An 18926-nucleotide genomic window follows, 5' to 3' on the forward strand; every position below is an offset into this window, starting at 1 on the left:
CACACTAAAAGCATGTAATGGTTTGGTCCAAAAGATGGTTGACAGCTTTGTGGGACTGAATTGTCAGTTGAGTAGTTACTGGGCTACATCCAACAGCATTGCTCAGCTGATGTTGAGGTTTCTATCAATGGAAGAATGGGAAAACTAATTCCAGAGATTTCTGTTCTCTTGCACCTCTCTTACACACACCTAAATATCACCTACAGGGTCCCCCAACACCCTGGAGCAGATCTGGGGAATGCAGAGACTGAAGGCAAGAGGGGGGGGGGATAGCTGGTAATTGCTGCTTCCCCTTTTTGTTGATGGAAGCACTACTGTCATCTGAGTTACATTGTGGAATACTATACAAACTACAGTTTCAAAGTTTAATCAACTGTAAATATTTGTCTTCATGCTTAGTACTACTGATACATAGAGTACTTTTGGTAAAAAAAAGCAACTCTCATTTTTTTGTTTCATTCTAGGTGCTTCAAGAAATGTAAAAGCATCTCCAGAGAAAGCAGAACTCTTTTTTCAGAAGCTAAGAAATAAACATGAATTCACAATTTTGGTGTCACTCAAACAAACTCGCTTAAATTCAGGTGTTATTTTTTCTGTTCACCACTTAGATCACAGGTAGGTGCAGATACTTAATATTTATTGTTTTTTGCTGGCATGCTGAAATGTGAAATAAGATTAAAATAAATCAGAAAGAGAAACCTGAGATTAATATGCAGCATAACCCAATGCATTTATACTCAAGAGGTAAACCCCACTGAGTTCAGTGGGACTTACTTCCAGGTAAAAGTGTATGGGACTGCTGCTTTATGCTGCGATACTAAGCATATCTATGTAGAAATGAATTTTGTGGAAGCAGATTGGAGTCACTTTCCACTAATTATATGATTGGAATATTAGCTGACATATATGCAACACTACTTGGAAATTACTGTGGCTCATATGACTGTGAATAATGTAAATAGATAGAAATTCACAAGTTAAGATCTATCAACAGATTATATAACTAGTATCTATCAACAGCTGTCACCATTTAAATGTCTCCCACTGCTAAGGGCATAAAAAAGTTTTTCTACCATTTGCCTGTCACACTACTGTGGATCTCATCCTCATCTAGTGTAAATCAGCTCAACCTCATTGCCTGTAAAAGCCCTGTACTATTTCACAGCATCTGTTGTCTTACCTGTGTGCCTTCTTACTATTTGCCTCACTTACTTTCAAACAGTGAAGACTATCCAAGGTTACAGAAATAACAGCGATAGTAATAAATGGAAAAGCAATGCTGTTTGGTTTAAGGAAAGCAATGCTGTTAGGTCTAAGAGACTAAACTATGTGACCTGAGGGCATTTGAGAATGATTTCATCATGATACGACAAGAAAATTGTCACAGTTAAAAGAGGTGTTATTAAGATTGTTACGCATCTGCTGCAGCTGCTGAAACAGTCAACATATGACCCTAGCAAAGAATTGTCAACAATGATCCATGAAACGATATGAATTTTCAACTCAAACTTCAAGCTCCTATAGCATCTCATTGAAACAAATGGGTTTTGCTGCCATTAAATAGCATATGATTGGCAACTGAGCTATCATGCTGTAATAGGGACATTTTCATTCTTTCTAACAGACTATGGGAAAGTTAAACTACCTTTAACTATGGTAGGGATGGTGTATACCTTTTATGTTATTACTGTTGAACAACTTTATATTGTATCTCACAGGGATTATAATGATTGTTAACATGGTAATTTTAAATTAAGTGTTAAAAGCTCCTTAGAGTGCCTCTTAAATTTATGTTGTCAATTGCACATGCGAAACAAGAGGAACAATGGCAGAACCTTTCTAAGAAGCTGTTTTTGTAAGAATTCAAGTCATTTGAAATTGGTACAGTTGGTTTGGCTAGAACTTTGTACATGCTTACGTAAGCAGATACCTGAAGATATAGAAAGTTTTTCATCACAGGTGCATATCATATTTAATAACATTTTAGCATCTTTCAGATAATGCAGAGTAGCAGTGAGCTCGAAAGGCCCACCACATCCAACATAGCTGGGACTATTATAATCCCAGAAAGAAGATGGTCATGGTATAGGGATACTTTGGGCTTTAGCGGCACATCCTGAAAATATTATTGGAGTTTTATTGAATTTTCTTGGTGGGTTAAATTTCTCAATTCAGTCCCTCAAAGAATTAAAACAAATATTGAGAACATGCTCCTGTAGAGGTTTAGGCACATGATTTGTCTGATTTCTACTCAGAGGTAAGTGTCATTGACCTCAAGGAGGCTTACTCCCAGGTAGGTATGCATAGTAGGAGTAGGTAGCCTCAGGCTCAGGGTTGAATGTGGTCCTCCAGGCCTCTCCATCTTGCCACAGGCCACACTACTATGAATCCTTTTCTGTGCCCTCTTTGAATATTTGTTCTTGCTTGGAAAGCCACTTGCCGTGTGGATGTGCATGTGTAGAAATCTGTGACTTTTGTTTGTTTGGAATGTAGCCTGCTGTACAAAGGTAAAAGTTGGAATAGAAACCAATATAGCTCACCTACTCCCTACCTGTGAATGTGAGTAACTCCCAGAGCAAAATGTTAGGTCTGCTGCCACCAGCCCTCTCGTTTTCTCTCTGTCCTTGAATCTCTCAAGTCAATGAGTTGTTTGAAAGTTGTTTGAAAGTCAGCCTTGAGAACTGCAGTTCTTGCAACACCTACTGTACACTTTGGGCCCACCCACTTTGACATGCAGCCCCTGGAGACCACACCCACTTTGACCATGCAGCCCATGGGTAAATGTGTCCCTTGGACTGAGAGAGTTTAGCTGCCCTTTCTGTAGAGCTTGTAGACCTGGCTCAGCCCACTGTCTAATTATGATAATGTGCTTTAAAAATATATCCCCCAGTGGCCTTCTTCAGACTCTTACTGGGCTGGTCCACAATGTGTATGGTGGAGGTGTGGTTGTGTGCAATGCCCGTCTTACATGGGTATAGTATGAAATGTCAAGTGGGCAGTTCATCTAAGGGCAGTATGTGCAACAGCCCATTTTCTCTGTTTTGGGGTAGGAGCGGGAAAGTGTATAAATCAGACCATAACATGTATGGGCTTTCATGTGCAACACCCATGTCACATGTGATGAAAAGGTGGGATACATCTGTATTCTCCTTCACTATGTGAGTCACAGGGCAGTTGAAGTAAGGGTCCAAATTGGACCTACATTCTCATGTGCACTAGTGTCAGATATGGGACAATTGCAAGTAGTTCAAAATATGGTAGCATAGATGAAATTTAGAAATTATAATTCAACAAAACAAGATTAGTATCAACAAATCAGATTATTAGGACAATGATGGCAAGACTGACTTTCTGCAGATCAAATTCCTTTTCTGTAGTTTAAGTGCAGCTATAACATAAAAACTATGAATACAGCTTCTGATTAATGAAAGCATCTTAAGCTGTGTTGAATGAAATACATTTTATTAGAAACTAACCAAGTATGATCTCTTAATTATATACAAATTAATGATTGCCACCAATTGCTCCTCTATTACACTGAACCATAGAGTGTGAATCTATTATCCATTTTGTGTGATTTCCTCATTAATCTTTCATCTTGTTGTTGATGATAAGAGGTCATCAGTACTAATAAATGTTAATCCCAATGCCCTAAGAAATCTTTGTGGATTTTGGTTTAAATAATGAGCACAAATGGGTGAAGCACTTTTCCCTTCAGATGAGCAAATAAGAAAATGAGAAATTAGAAAAACTTCAAACATAGACTATATGTTTTGAGTTGAATACTTATTTTATTAAATGATGCTAGTCAGAAACAGTGAGCTCATTGAACTGCAAGTGTGCTCAACTTAAGACTGTGCTTGTACAGTTTATTCATATCTACTGAAGGAAAAACTGAAGTAAATACTTGCTTTGGTATTTAGATACATGGTTACAGCAGAAAAAACAATATAAATGTGTAAAAGGTTTTGGCGTAAAGTAGGGGGTGGATATCTAAAGTGTACAAGACCACTTGCTCCAAAATAAGTATTTGGATTTAGAAGTGGGTATGATTTGCCATAGTCCTCATTATTTTCCTTCTGTTTCTGCTTCATTACCTGATCTCTCATAGTTTACAAGCAACATACCACAACTACTTTATCTATTACTTGAATCTTGTAAGTTCCATCAAAAGAAGTATCAATGACATCAATTTATTTTTGTCGTATTCATCTAATATTTTCTTATCACTCAGTTTTAATAGCATAAGCATCAACCAGATTTCTTTAGTCATTTGGGCAACTGTTTGATCATTCTTGAACATTCTTGACACCGTGAGTAGTGGAAATGTGTTGAAGCAGTTAAAATAAGTATTTGTTTTCTGTTTAACCTTGTCAAGTTGGAATAACCCCAAATATTGGTTATAAAGCAGGTCATTAAATTGATGGATGTCCTGCTATATTTCTCTGGTTTTTTTCCTGGCAGCTAGGCTTCATTTAATTTTTAAACTTCTTGTCAGTGCACAAAATGAATTCTGGCAATATGGTGTAAAATATTCCAGTTTATAAAACTTCCCATGAGCAAACACTTTAATGAGTTATATTTACTGGCCCACCTTGTGTATGAAGCTTCAGAAGTTACTCAGAATTTGCTGATGCAACAAAAATATCATGGGTTCGGGCTAGATTTCACCTTTAGTCATCAGAAAGGCTCTTATTTATAGAAGGCTTTTGATTCAGTAGAGTGGGGGGGGGTGTGTGTGAAATTTGCTGACCCTGCACTCTCTAATACTGTTCTATGGCACCTAACCCTCTGGAACAGCATGGGAGCTGGTTCTGTGACTCCAGAGGGAAGGGCAAAAGTTATCTACCAACTGTCTACCAGCAGGAACATCTGCAGAGAGGAACTCTACTTAGATCATGCTCCCAGTAGTTGAGATACCCCCTCCCCTTTAGCATTGTATTGGCATTGTGTTTTAAAAAGAAAGTTTATTTATAAGTATAATTTATGCAGGTCAGACAGGAAGCCAAATTGTAAAATTTCATTCACTGAAGTTCTTGCTTGAAATTGTTCTCTAATGGTAGAGTCAAGTCACATTTGAGGGTATATTAGAGTTTTTAAAAAGAACATGTAGAATAAAAAAATAATTCTGTCTTTTTTAGTTTGGCAAATGCCAAGCTTGTGAAGATTTGCATACTTTGTCTTCATCAGTTTTTGCCTGCATTGCATGGTTGGTTTTTTCCAGTAATCTCACTTCTGAACAAATCACCAGTTAGGAGAAATAGAATTCACTATCTGTAGACACTTTTTTTGCCACTTTCTTTCTAGTTTCCATTTTTGTAAAAAGCAGCAGCAGCAGCAGCAGCAAGCAACGGAATAATAATTTGGGGGGAAATTAAAAGCAAGTTTGAAAAATTAAATGAAAATATCAGTCTTTTTAAAAAGGTTCTCTCAAAGCTTAATTTCAGAAATGGAGTTCAAAAATCTTTGAAAATGCTGGAATATTGCTGGATTTTGGATTTTAAAAATTGAATTTTACTTCTGCTCTAGTATAAAGTTTCGAGCCAATAGAATTTCCATATTAAGCATCCATGAGAAAAAGCCACACAAGTAAAAGGGAAATGGAAGGTGCAAAAACCTAGTCATGTCAAGTAAAAACAGAATAAAGGCTATTTAGGTGTGATTTCTGCATTTCAGGGGTTTGGACCATATTACCATTGGGGTCCCTTCAGACTCTATAATTCAATGAACCTACAAATTATCATTATTATTATTTCATTTGTTCTTATGCTTGGTGGGATAGGGAGCTGGATCTGGCTGCCAAATTCTGACTTCTCCAAACCCACCTGATGTTTTATGACCACTGCCTCTATCATGGTATCAGGTGAAGTGTTTTCATTTGCCCTTACAGTTTGAAATCAAGCAGCACAGGCAGAGTAAAAGGGTTTTGCACGTGCTGCTGACCCGTACCTGTGAACTGTGCTTTCAGTAAAGGGCTGCATCTTTACATGCCTGCAAGTGATATCATATATGATGTTAGGTGTAGGGCAAGGGTTGGGGGAAATGGCCTTTGAGATTAACTAGACCAATGGGTAGAAGATTCTGCACCTCTGCTTTAAATAGAAAGATTAATTCAGGAGTCACTGATACTATTGCACAGCCATGATAATCCATGAAACTATAGTCTATTCAAGGGGTATAGGAGCTCATTCACCATGCAGTCAGACTGAGAGGTGCATGTTTTATGCACTGCTCCTGTAGATAATTCACTACTAGTTCATGTGAACACAATTAAAGGGGCTAGATTATTTTGTCGTAATGCCATATCTCTGTTGTTAGCGCTCAGAGTTATGAATAGTTCTGCTTAATTTTGCATTGTTTCACATGTTAATTTTAAATAAATAGATAATTAAGATGTGAAGAGTGCTTTGGCCTATTCTATCACTGTCTTGTTTTGTTTCATTAAAAATGGCCTTATTTCAATCCTTTTAAGATTGTGGTGATAAAAGAGGTAATTCAATTGGCATATATTCTGTCAACTCTACTATTTTGTTTGCGGATATATATATATATTCAGTTGGTTTTGACTTCTTGCCAGTGCAATAAAAATTGGCCACAGAACAAAGAATTATTGCATGCATAACTTTTGTTGCTGACTTCAGTTAAGTGTTCATTAATACAGAGACTAGAGTGCTTTGAGACACCTTGAATGTTGAAGTGAAAATAAATGCACTTTGCTAGGTGTGCAAAACAAGTCAGAAATGCCTGAAATTTCCTGTTAGCTGGGAATGTTTCTTTGAAGAGAGAAGTGCAGAAATAAAAGAAAGGCATATGGTGCTGCTTTTCTAAGGAGATTTTTTACTATATATATATATATATTTCAATAAAGGGAAATACAGTGGTACCTCGGGTTACATACGCTTCAGGTTACATACGCTTCAGGTTACAGACTCCGCTAACCCAGAAATAGTACCTCGGGTTAAGAACTTTGCTTCAGGATGAGAATAGAAATTGTGCTCCGGCAGCACGGTGGCAGCAGGAGGCCCCATTAGCTAAAGTGATGCTTCAGGTTAAGAACAGTTTCAGGTTAAGAACGGACCTCCGGAACGAATTAAGTACTTAACCCGAGGTACCACTGTACAAATACTGGAATCAACAGGAATGTTGTTCCACAAAATGGGGGCTGTCACACTGAAAGCCTGTTGTCCGTAAAGAAAACCCAACACATGGTGTCTTGATCATATATAGGGCCTCTGCACGATGGAGGCATCTTCATGTATCATAATCATGGCAGCGGCCCTACTCAAAAGCAGGAGCTTGCTCATTGCAGTTTCTTTACAGACAACTGTGCACAATGTGCTGTGGTTGGAGGAAGAAGAAGGCATCACATCAGGCGAAGGGCTAAAAGTGGGACCCCATCCGAGAGGCAACAAAATCATGCCTTAGATGTGAATAATGTATAAATTGGATTTTCTCTCATTTCTGTTTATAAACCAGTATGAATTCTGTTTCCTCCTTATTAACATTGCTTCATGAATTGATGATCCATTTCTGGTGCAGGTACTTGGAACTAGAAAGCAGCGGCCATAGAAATGAAATTAGATTGCACTACCGTTCAGGAAGCCATCACTCACATACGGAAGTGTTTCCTTACATATTGGCAGATGACAAGTGGCACAGGCTCTCTTTAGCAATCAGTGCATCACACCTCATTTTGCATGTAGACTGCAATAAGTAAGTGAAGAGTTGTGTTTCAATTACTTGAAAATGCTGCAGCATTTTAGATCATTACTGGATAGTATGAAAGTAATTTCTTGTTCTTTTTTACTTTGCTCCTGTTCTCTCATTTAAAAACAGAATTTATGAGAGAGTGGTGGAAAAGCCTTATCTGGATTTACCTCTTGGCACAACCTTTTGGTTGGGACAAAGGAATAGTGCACATGGTTACTTCAAGGTATGTTTTCCTCCATATACATATATATTTAATTTTAAAGTTAGATCTTCTACATAGATTGTAGAAGTTATCTCAAATGAATGTGAACTTGGGGCACTCGTATCTCTGATTTCAAGATTTGTACTACATTTCATTTGAATTGGCTGATCATTCAGTTACATTTTGGGGGTGCTATATCAGGCCAAAGAGTGCATTTGTAGCTTTATTGCTCAAGTCAGTACTTGAAAACTATGTTTTTGTTTGTTTGTTTGTTTGTTTGTTTGTTTACTAGTGCACTGGTGGTGTTTGTGTTAAATAAGAATTGTTAACATTTTATTTTCCTCTCTGTAAATGTAATATAATGACTTGCAAACATCAATGAGCCTGACCTGGAACTAAAAGTCATTTATTTGCCCAGAAAAAAACAGTACTTTTGGCAATAGTGTGTATTCAGTGTTGATTGGTTTCACATCTATGCAGCCGTGTGAACATAAGCAATACAAGAACTAAGATAACATATTGAGTCAGGTCAACAAAATCTAATATGGCATTTTGTATCTGATAAGGTGACCAATACAGAAGGGTCAAGGAATATAGAAGAAAGAAGGACAGAACAGGGGAATCTGGAAACTTTTTTTTTAATGCTGTACTTCTGTAATGAAAACACTTTTCTCTAATGCATAAGCTCTAGGCACTCATTACTCAGATGTAAGGCATACTCAAGTACAGAATGGGGTATGGCTGCTATTTTAGCAACCCCCACTTTTAAACAATTGCGCACAGAGCACAATTGTCTGTATAAAAAGGCCAAAGTTTGTCTCCTTGTACGTATGGAATCAGCATGATTGGAATACCTGCACAACCAGGTGTCTTCTATCTGGTAGAAGGTGCTCATGCAGTTGCCTTCCTATGCAAACAACCATGTTCAGTGCATGGCTTAAAAACAAACAACAAACCCCCAAACTCCCTGACATCAAGTGGGGCTAAAAATGCTGCCCTTTTCCATTCTGTGTTTGAGTATGCCTTACACCTGAATAATGTGTGCATAGGACTGTAGATCATTCTGCATGTTGAACAGAGGAAAGATGCTGATATGGAGTAGCACATGAAGAGATTGTTGCTTACATCTGGGCATATGTTGAGCCCACAGCTTTCTGTGCAAGAAGCACCATTATTGGCTTTCATATGTTGCTTTGAGAGTAGTACTACAGCCTACATGAATTAATTGATTGGCTGCCCTTCACCAACAATTATCCCAGGTTGGCATACAATATTTACAGGAGCATGGCATTATCATCACAAAACAATACATTAAAATGAAAAACAATTGGAAATCATTAAAACACACCAGCAGTCCAAACAGCAGCTATCAATAGCTCAGGACCTGATCAATTCAGTTTATTTCCAAATGCTTGCACAAATAAATATGTACTCAGACTGGGCAGAAACCAACCGTTCATGAGGCAAGCTGAGGGCATTTCAGTGGAATGCCAATGCTGAGAGTGCTCTGATAGGACTCACCATCACATTCAAATTTTGGGTTCCTCAGAATTCTTCTTCAGACTAGATGTTAAGTGAAGGAGGAAAAAGGTAAACAGGATGGGGAAAGCTCCAGACCTGTAGACATCCAGAAATTGTTCTTGTTTTTCCTTAAAGGGTTACTTAGGTTGCAAACCTTAGGACACCGTACTATACAGAAGATTAATTGGACTTACTTCAAAGTACGTTTACTTTGGCTTCTGTTGCAATTTGCTCAAGGCACAGCTGCTGGCAAGGCAACTGATATTGTCGGGTTATTTTATTATTATTATAATTATTTTTCCAATTTCTCAGTTTAGAGATCTGCTCCAAAATAAGTGTAGATTAAATCATGATGGTGAGGTTACCAGCAAGGCCCACACTGCAGATGGCAGATTCCAGGAGAAGTATTTGGTAGGGCTGTGCGTGGAACCCTGACCCCATTTGTGGCTAATAGATTAGGTAGGCAGGAATAAAACCAGTTATTTGGCAGCTTCACTCATTCATAATTAGCTTCCAAGCCCAGTTCAAGACTCTGGTTCTGACTTTTAAAGTCTTTCATGCTCTGGGTATTATCTCCTTGAGAGAGCACCGTTCCTTTATAAGCTCTTTATAAACTATTGAGAAAATATGCATGGACATTGTGCTTCTAAAGCAATCCACGCTAAGTAAACTAGATTATTTCCAGTTGGCATATTTTCATCTCTTAGCAAGCCTTCTGCTACACTAAACCTTGTAAATGTCATTATCTGTATTATTAGTCATTCTTTCAGAACTGGGCAGACAGAATATGAATATTCATAATGCATTTGGGAAGTGCTTATCCACATAGGCTTTCCACCCTCTTCAGGTGGGTTCTTCCCCCACCATGGACAGTAGGCAGGCACAAGTGATTGAGGGCTTGTCCACACTTCTGCTTGTCCCACCTGCCCCCCCCCCCATGGAAACCTGTCTTTTACTGCTGAATTGGAGCAAATCCCAATCAGGTTTTTCCACAGATTGACGGTTGCTCAGATTCAGCAGTAAAGAATGGGTTTCCCCAGGGAAAGTGGTGGGGCAAACCAAAAATCTCTTGGACTCATGCTTTGTAGGCATGTGATGAGCCAGGACTGCAAAGGAACAGTAATTCCAGCTCCAAAAGAATATCTCAAAGTTGCTGCAGTTAAAAAGCTTTCCATTTCTCCAGTCGTATTACTGTTTGAGAGCAATTGAATTGGGAACATAAGCTTTTAAGTTTGCCTTTCTACTTCCTTCTGGATCTTTTTCTTTGTTTTCAATTTTTTAGCACACTCTAGTGGCCAGAGATTAAAAATATTCCATTGAGAGAAATGCGGCTACAGGGGGTTAGAGACAAGAAGGCTGAAGGCAGCGGCTTTCTCCCTTCATTGGGTTGGACTTGATGTAAGGCACCAGAAGCTTTCTCCACTGCACAGAACCAGGAGAGCATTCACCTTGCCTTCCTGCAGAATTGGAAACAATGTTCAGAGGGAGGAAACACAATAAATATTTAAATGGATTTTTCTTCTCACTGGAAATTCTGAGTATAAACTCATTGGCTGTATCAGGAGAATATGGTCTGTTCATTCCCTTTGGAAGAAGGACTGTTCTTCATCAGCATCCTTTGAACTGGAATCGCAAGGCCTGCATGATAGCCAGGGTCTGCTACGTCCAGAGCAAGTTAATTGATAGTATTGATTGAACTTCCTTTGGCATACTTATGGGTTGCCTTTGACAGAAGAGATGAAAATACTAAGAAACCAGAAGAATTATTTATGTCTAGGAATTGATTCACCGCTGGCTTACTTGGGAAAGGGTTCATTGGTTAGGCTATTATTGTTCTGCCCAGAGAAATGGAAAAAAACACTTCTTACTGGGTTCGTCTCTGGGTTCTTCACTCCCCTAGGGATGCAATACTATGTTCATCTGGAAATATATAGAAGTTAATTTTGTATGACCACATTTGAGTACATAGTGACCTTTGCTACTCTGCTAGATTACCTGCATATTTTAAAGGTGTAAAAAGTAGCTGAGTGAATTCACCCTTGAGTCATGGCCCTCATACACTTAACTGCCCAGTCCAACACTCTGGTCACAGTTTTTGTTTCTTTCCATTTCACTTCTATACCTCATTGTTTTGGTTTTTCCATACATGGATATATTTTTCTCCTAGAACTAAAGCCTTGGACTTTTATTTGTTCCTTCTTGATAAACACCAAATTTCACAGATAAAAGCAATGAACATGAAGGGTTTTGTTTTGTTTTGAAGAAAGGGATCTGGGCTTGAGATGAAAGCAAGGACTGAAATGATAGATTACGTTCACAGAGTTCTGGGATAATATTTTACTATTTTTATGATTATATGCTGTTTTGTGCATGTGATATCATTTTTTTTTAAAGAACTGAGACAGCTACTCCTAGCATATATTAAAATAAATCAACAGGCAAACTTGTTAAAGCATATAGGTGAATGGATGTATTGACCATTTAAAATAATTGAAGTATAGAGGGGCAATGACAATGAAAAGATACCGCATAAGTTAAGGTGCCTACTTTTTAGACCTAAATCTCATACCTCTTTAATTAAATGTCAGATTTTGCGGACTCTATCCCTCCCACCCCAAAACCCAGACAACCTTGTAGAGTGTAGAAAGAATCACAAAACACATATATAGTATGAATTGCACCATCTACTTGCAGTTTTCAGTATCTGCTTGCACAGTTTTTTTTTGTAGCTGATTTATGAAGTTTTGCTAACGAGGTCCTTGATGACTTGGTGCACAATCTAACATAAAAATCTCCTGCTTAAACTACATTGACATGAACGGAAATTTTGCAGTACAATATCATAGTTGTGACTTGTACTCTTGCTTTTTAAATTTTATTTAAATGAGTATCTTAAAACTCAGTGAAAGTACAAATTATTTTTAAATTGTTTTTAAAGGTCACTTGAAAGCTTTCGTTCAGTGACTAAATAAAAGTAATGGCAAAGTCACGGCAACTAGTCTCTTGCTGCTTAATTACACCTTGACATTTAATCTTAAGTCTCTGAAAATGGTTGAATGCATATGTATGTATCAGTGTGTATATGTACAGCTATTTTCTTTCTACTCTACTCTCCTAATGATACAGTGAAGGAGAGCAAGATATAATAATTTTGTGGAAACTGCTTTTTGTGAGTGAAGTATACCTATTTTGTGTGCTAGAATGTTTCACATGGAAATGCTAACTTTCTAATATAATGCTGACAGACAAAAAATAACATAACCTTTCTCTTCCCCCACCCCCATTCACACAGGGCATAATGCAAGATGTGCAATTACTTGTCATGCCTCAAGGATTTATCTCTCAGTGCCCAGATCTTAATCGCAGTAAGTCTGCTACTTCTTCTACCATAAGAAACAATGAGATGCACTTTGTTTAATATTTATCCTGCAAGATCTCTCTTGAGATTCAATTGATAATCAATGCATTTTGACAGACTTGCCCTAAGTACAATTTGACAAATTTAGTGTTTGTAATTTCAGCATGCCCAACGTGTAATGACTTCCATGGGCTTGTGCAGAAAATTATGGAGTTGCAAGATATTTTAGCCAAAACCTCTGCAAAGGTAACAAGTTCTCAGGTTGCTGTTATTTTTGCTTTTTTGTGTGTGGGTTGGGGTAAATTTCTGGAACCATTGCTCTATATAGGGACTTGTACATATGAATGCACATATATATATATATATTTATGGACTCTTGTATAACACTTTGCTAAATATTTATTTGTTCTTTGAATAAAAAACTGAACCAAAATCAATGAAAAATATTCAGAACCACTGATTGGCATACGGTAGTACCTCTACTTATGTGCACCTCTGGTTACGTATCCATCAGGATAGGCACATGGCAAACCCCAAAGTATTTTTCCGGGTTTTGCCGCATGCACATAAGAAGTGCTCAACCACACCGCACGCATGCGCAGAACAAGCACTTCCGGTTGTGAAAACCTTGGGATCCAACTGGAGCTCCGGAACGGATCCCATCCACAACTGGAGGTACCACTGTATGAAGATTTGTTGTTGAGGCTACCTATGTGATTAGTGGCTGTTAGATTAATATAATTCTAGGTTAATATAATTTTAATTACTGTCTTATGTATGATGCTAGAATGTCTTGGAGTTAGTAATTTACTTTATAATTCTTGATTAAGACAAGTGCAATATTAGTATTAGTATTATAACATGGGAGATGCACAAAACATTTTTAAGGTGCCCCTGAAACCCTTTGACCTTCTTATATTTTTAGTGCACAAAACAGCATTCCTGGATGTTGCATCTATGTCAATGTGATAATAATTTTACTACACATGAAATACCTGCAACTACTTAATTATGTCCCGAAAATTATACATCAAAAGTTTGCTAAGGGCTAAAAGTTTCATTGTGGAAACTTCATTCCTGCTAAAAGTTTTAAAATGAATAATCACATAACCAAAATAATAATAATGATATATTAGAGTGTAGGTATTGTCACCTCAGGAATGTACAACATTATGGTGCAGTGGTTAGAATGTTGGACTAGGACCCGGTAAGTCAGGGTGCAAATTCTCACTCAGTCATGAAGCTCTCTGGGTAACCTTAGTCCACTCAGTGTCTCAGCTTAACCCACCTCACAGCTTTGTTGTGAGGATAAAATGGGAACTAAGAGAACAATGTATGCCACCTTGAGCTCCTTGGAGGAAAGGCGGAACAAAAATGTATTGAAATAGATAGATGATAGATAGATAGATAGATAGATAGAGGGATCAGGCCAATGGCCTATGGAGTTCAGCATCTGTGATATCCTGTTCTCACAGTGGCCAAACTGATGCCTGTGTGAAACATGCCAGCAAGATCTGAGAACAGCAACTAGTGTTCAGAAACACATTGCCTCTGACCATGGAGGCAGAGCATAATCTACATTATGTCTAGTAGCAATGGATAGACTTATCCTCCATGATATTTACACTTAAGTTCCCTCTAAGCAATCACACCCCAATGCCAGAGCAGTGAATATATCTCAAACTAACATTAATCACCACAAGCACTATGCATTAAAAACCGGTTGCCACATATGGCTCTGGGCTGCTAATTATCATCAAAACAATCTATTTATTATCTGTAATTTTCTGAATGCATTCAGATAAAAAACACATATGTGGAGAAATCCTATTCTCAAAGGAAGTCTTTTCCATAGAAGAGATCTGTATGCTCATTCCATAGATAGTTCCATTGGAATTAATGGGGCAGCCCATAAGCACAAGAGAGATAAATGCACACATTTATATCTAGACTAAGGGATAAAACACACAGTCATTCTTACAGCCGTATTCTGAGTTGTTAAGATGAGGTGAATTATATTCAAACTTTGCATTTTTGTTCTTAAGTGTCTGGATATTTGTTTCCATATTTCACAATTTCCTTTTTTGGCTTCAGTAGTGCTTGATGATACAGGATGGCTTAAATTGTTTTTATAGTTTTAGATAAGCCTTTTCACAGTTAACATGTCCCTCTCTGTGCAACATGTACCTAGTTGTCCCGAGCTGAGCAGAGGATGAATAGGTTGGATCAGTGCTATTGTGAAAGAACCTGCACTATGAAGGGTGCAACCTACAGGGAATTTGAATCGTGGACAGATGGCTGTAAGAACTGCACTTGCATGGTATGGCTGTAAATTGCGTAGAAATTCAGGGACCTGGTTGTGCAGCCTGCTGAAAATGTTTATGCATTTTAGACATGAAAAGCTGTCAGATTAAAAATAAATTTGTGTTGGAATGAATTTACTTACCTACATTGTTCTTTATGCATTATGTTGCATGTTCTGTAGAAAAGATCTGGCTCTTGCCTATGTGGAGGGTGGGGGTGAACTGTTATGCCCAGCGCTGGAAGGCGAAAGGAAGAGTTATGAAGGAAGATTGGCATGGCCAGGCATATCTTTTCTCTGACTGATGTTACACTGAACAGTGGGCTCAAGGCTCAGGTTGTGGCACAATCCAATAGGAAGGCATATTGCCCATTAGTTTGCTAGGGCTATATAATGAGGGGCCCTTGTAAAGGACTCAAATTTGTTCAACTAGGTTAAATTTATGTGGGACAAAATGAGTTAATATATCATGGTTCAGGTGCAAAAGAAATACATAAACTATGGTCTTTGGATCAGGTAGAAAGTAGATATCCACTTCTGAAGTATAGTGAGTCTGTTTTTAGGGTTCTTTTTTACTTAATAAAAACATATTTCTGGAAAAGAAACCTCTCATCCAGTTTTGAGCAATTAAAGTATTTGGAAACAGTAAAAAAATGCAGGATGAAGCAGGTATCAAACTTCAGAGAAAGTGGCATATAAATGTGATGTTGAAGTGCAGTACATTAACCACAATCCAAAGCTCTATGCTTTTCATACTAAGTGGGCCACACAATGCCTTGTCGTTGTGGCAAGGGAGTGAAGCCAAAATTTGATGCCCCTCCAGCCCTTGTGCTGCCTTCCCAAAGCCAGCTAAGTGAAGGAAGGAGGCACAAGGATCTGGCAGGGTCCTAGAGCCATCCCACCTCCTTCCCAAAGATGTAAGAGTGCTAAAAGGCTTTGGGAAGGAGGATGGAGGACTCTAGGACATTGTCAGAGCCTTCAGGCCTGCTTCTCAAAGCCTAGCGCCTTGCTTACCTGGTTGTGGGAAGGCAGCATGAGGGCTGCAGGGTGTGTGTGTCAAATGTTGCTGAGTGACGCCAAAAGAGGCCCTTGGGCCATGTGTTGGACCGCCCTGCTCTATGCCATTCTCATGTTTGGAAATGCTCTACGGGAGTGGGAAACCTTTGGGCTCAATATATTGCTGTACTACAACACCCATCATCCCTGTCCATTGGCCATGTTAGGTAGGACTGATGGGAACTGAAGTCCAGCAACTTCTGGAGGGCTCACAGAGTACCTACTATTGCTCTGCGTTTTGTGACTAAAGTATTTCCAAGATTGAAAAGAATAAGGCAGCTTATACATAACATATCCAACTCACTTTCTTATAAGAATGCCTCATTGCAGGCAATTTTTTTACAGGACTATGATATTATTTTTAAACATGCATAATGGCTGTCTTGTGGAAATTATTGGAAAGGTTTTATTCAATAGTTTTTTTATACTTCAGAGTAATCTTCCAATTTGTTCAACTGGCAGAATGTCAGGATAGCAAATGATAAGTTTTAAGGACAACATTGCATTGCTGTCACTATATAAAGAACCCGTTATGTGTGTATCAGAAATCTATGTAGATAGAAATATAAAAATATAGATATATATAGTATATTGATTCTACTTTCACAATCAAGACAAGAAAAATTGTGTATTCGGTATGAGATGTTATCTTTTTAAAGAAACCTGTAATTTAAAATAGTGATTTATCTGACCATATTCTGTCAAATTATTTCAAAACAACCTTTTGTTGCTTCTAGAATGGTACTATTCAGTGTGAGGCACTGATCTGCTCGCTTTCTGATTGTCCTCTTAATTCTGCTCCTGCATATATTGATGACAAGTGTTGCAAGGAATGCCAACGTAAGTGGTTGTTTTTCACAGATGTTTTGATGTCTCAGCATTATAACATTTCTAAAGCTTACATCCTATCTCCAGTTTGGATGGGACCATACTGTAGGCATGATTCATTTAAAGATAAGCATTTGAATACCATTGCTTTCAACAGGTGAATAAACGTATATGCTTAGCTCTCTATTGAAACTAATGACACTTGCACTAATGGCTGGATCATGACTGTAATTACCGTATTTTTCGCTCTATAACACACACCAGACCATAACACGCATACAGTTTTTAGAGGAGGAAAACAAGAAAAAAAAAAATTCTAAACGAAATAGTGGATATATGATTTTTGTGGTTCATGCTGTGGCCACAGACATGTGATCTGACAGTGAGTTTGGAGTAGCCCAATGCAAAAATCCTGAGGATCCATGTGGATCCATGCTTTGTAACCACAGAGGAGGGAAGGAAGGGGAACCATGGATCCTCTGTTCACGACTGCAGCAGATCCCCCCCCCCGCCACCCGCAAGCATTCGCTCCATAACACGCACAGACATTTCCCCTTACTTTCTAGGAGGAAAAAAGTGAGTGTTATGGTGCAAAAAATACGGTACTTTCTTCATAATTACTTACTGCACTGGTTGCCTATCTGCCACCAGAGCAAGTTCAAGGTTTTGTTGTTGACATATTAAAGCCCCAAACAGCTTGGGACCATGCTGTTTAGCAGACTGCCTCCCCTACTCCAGTTCATATTGATCTTTACGATCATCAGACGAGACCTTGATGGCCATACTGCAGCCAGCAGAGTACCATCTGGAAACCTCTTGGAAATGGGCTTTTTCATTTATAGCACCAACCCTGTGGAATACTCTCCCAAAAGAGATTCACAAAGCCCTATCTGTTGAATGCTTGATATTTTTTTCCTAAAAATCAGTTGCTTACCAAGGTCTGTTTGGATTTTTGAAAGTACCTATCCTGTTCAGTGGCTGACTTTCTGTTTTACTTATGGGCTTCCAGTTAATCTGGTTTTCATTTGCATGTCATGTTAATTATACTTTATAAATACAGAATGCTAAGCAAAAATGCCAAAAATGCTAAGCAATATATACATTTTCTAATAAATGGCCAAATGTAACCGATTTTAGTTTTAAATCTCTGTGCAATCCGTATGAATTATGGGAAAACATGCATTTGGAGCACAAAGAATTAAATGTGACTTTCACAACTAAAAAGAGTTTCAGTGTGTAAGTGTGTGGGAGAGAGTGGGTGAGTTGCTATTGAAACTGCAACTAACAGTGCAGTGCCAACTCCCTACAGTTTGCATTAAGTGACAGAGACCAGAGCATTGCTTATTTCAGTTATGCTTCTAGCAGGCAAGTTCTCAAAATGGTCTTTAAAAATGGTTTTGTATTGTCTGACATTTTCATTAAGTGTTTTAGTAAGGCTGCTAAATATATGAATGGATGCAGTGAATGCTGACACTTCTTTAAAGGAAGCAGCCCAGAATCAATTGATACACTAAACAAAGATGCTTTTCCAGCCATTATTTTTTCATAAGGCTGTGTCTTCCATGCTTTCCATGGAAAAGGTTCCTGGTTCAGACCATGGTGCTTCAAGGTAGGGCTAGGAATGACTCCTGCCCACTGAATCCCTGAAGATCGATTGTCGGTGTTGACAGGGCTGAGCTTGATGGACGAGGGGGTCTCACATAGTATGAGACAGCATCTTCTGTATGTAATATACAAGTATATGTACATAATACAATATCCAGCTTCCAGACCTTACAGCTATTGGATTGTACCCAATGTTAGTCCCAACTACTAGAGAAGACCCATTGCAAGAATGGATCAAAGTTAGTCATGTCCATTAATATCAATGCGTTTATTGTGAGTAGGACTAGCAGTGGCTACAACCTATTGTATTTAGCAGACAGTACTCATACATGCATATGCAACAT

At 38.3% G+C, this 18926-nt stretch overlaps 1 protein-coding gene across 2 annotated transcripts in view; it reads left to right on the forward strand.

Annotated features, from left to right (window-relative positions):
• Positions 1-18926, forward strand: part of NELL2 (neural EGFL like 2) — a 111973-nt gene that overhangs the window by 18075 nt on the left and 74972 nt on the right. For both annotated transcript variants that reach the window (XM_083699170.1, XM_083699171.1), the window contains exons 3-9: positions 465-615; positions 7540-7713; positions 7837-7933; positions 12726-12798; positions 12955-13037; positions 14983-15111; positions 16887-16989. In XM_083699170.1, the coding sequence (XP_083555296.1) occupies positions 465-615; positions 7540-7713; positions 7837-7933; positions 12726-12798; positions 12955-13037; positions 14983-15111; positions 16887-16989 (810 nt within the window). The remainder of the gene's footprint in view (positions 1-464; positions 616-7539; positions 7714-7836; positions 7934-12725; positions 12799-12954; positions 13038-14982; positions 15112-16886; positions 16990-18926) is intronic.

The sequence above is a fragment of the Podarcis gaigeae genome, assembly GCF_964106915.1.
Source record: "Podarcis gaigeae genome assembly, chromosome: 10".
Classification (NCBI taxonomy): domain Eukaryota; kingdom Metazoa; phylum Chordata; class Lepidosauria; order Squamata; family Lacertidae; genus Podarcis; species Podarcis gaigeae.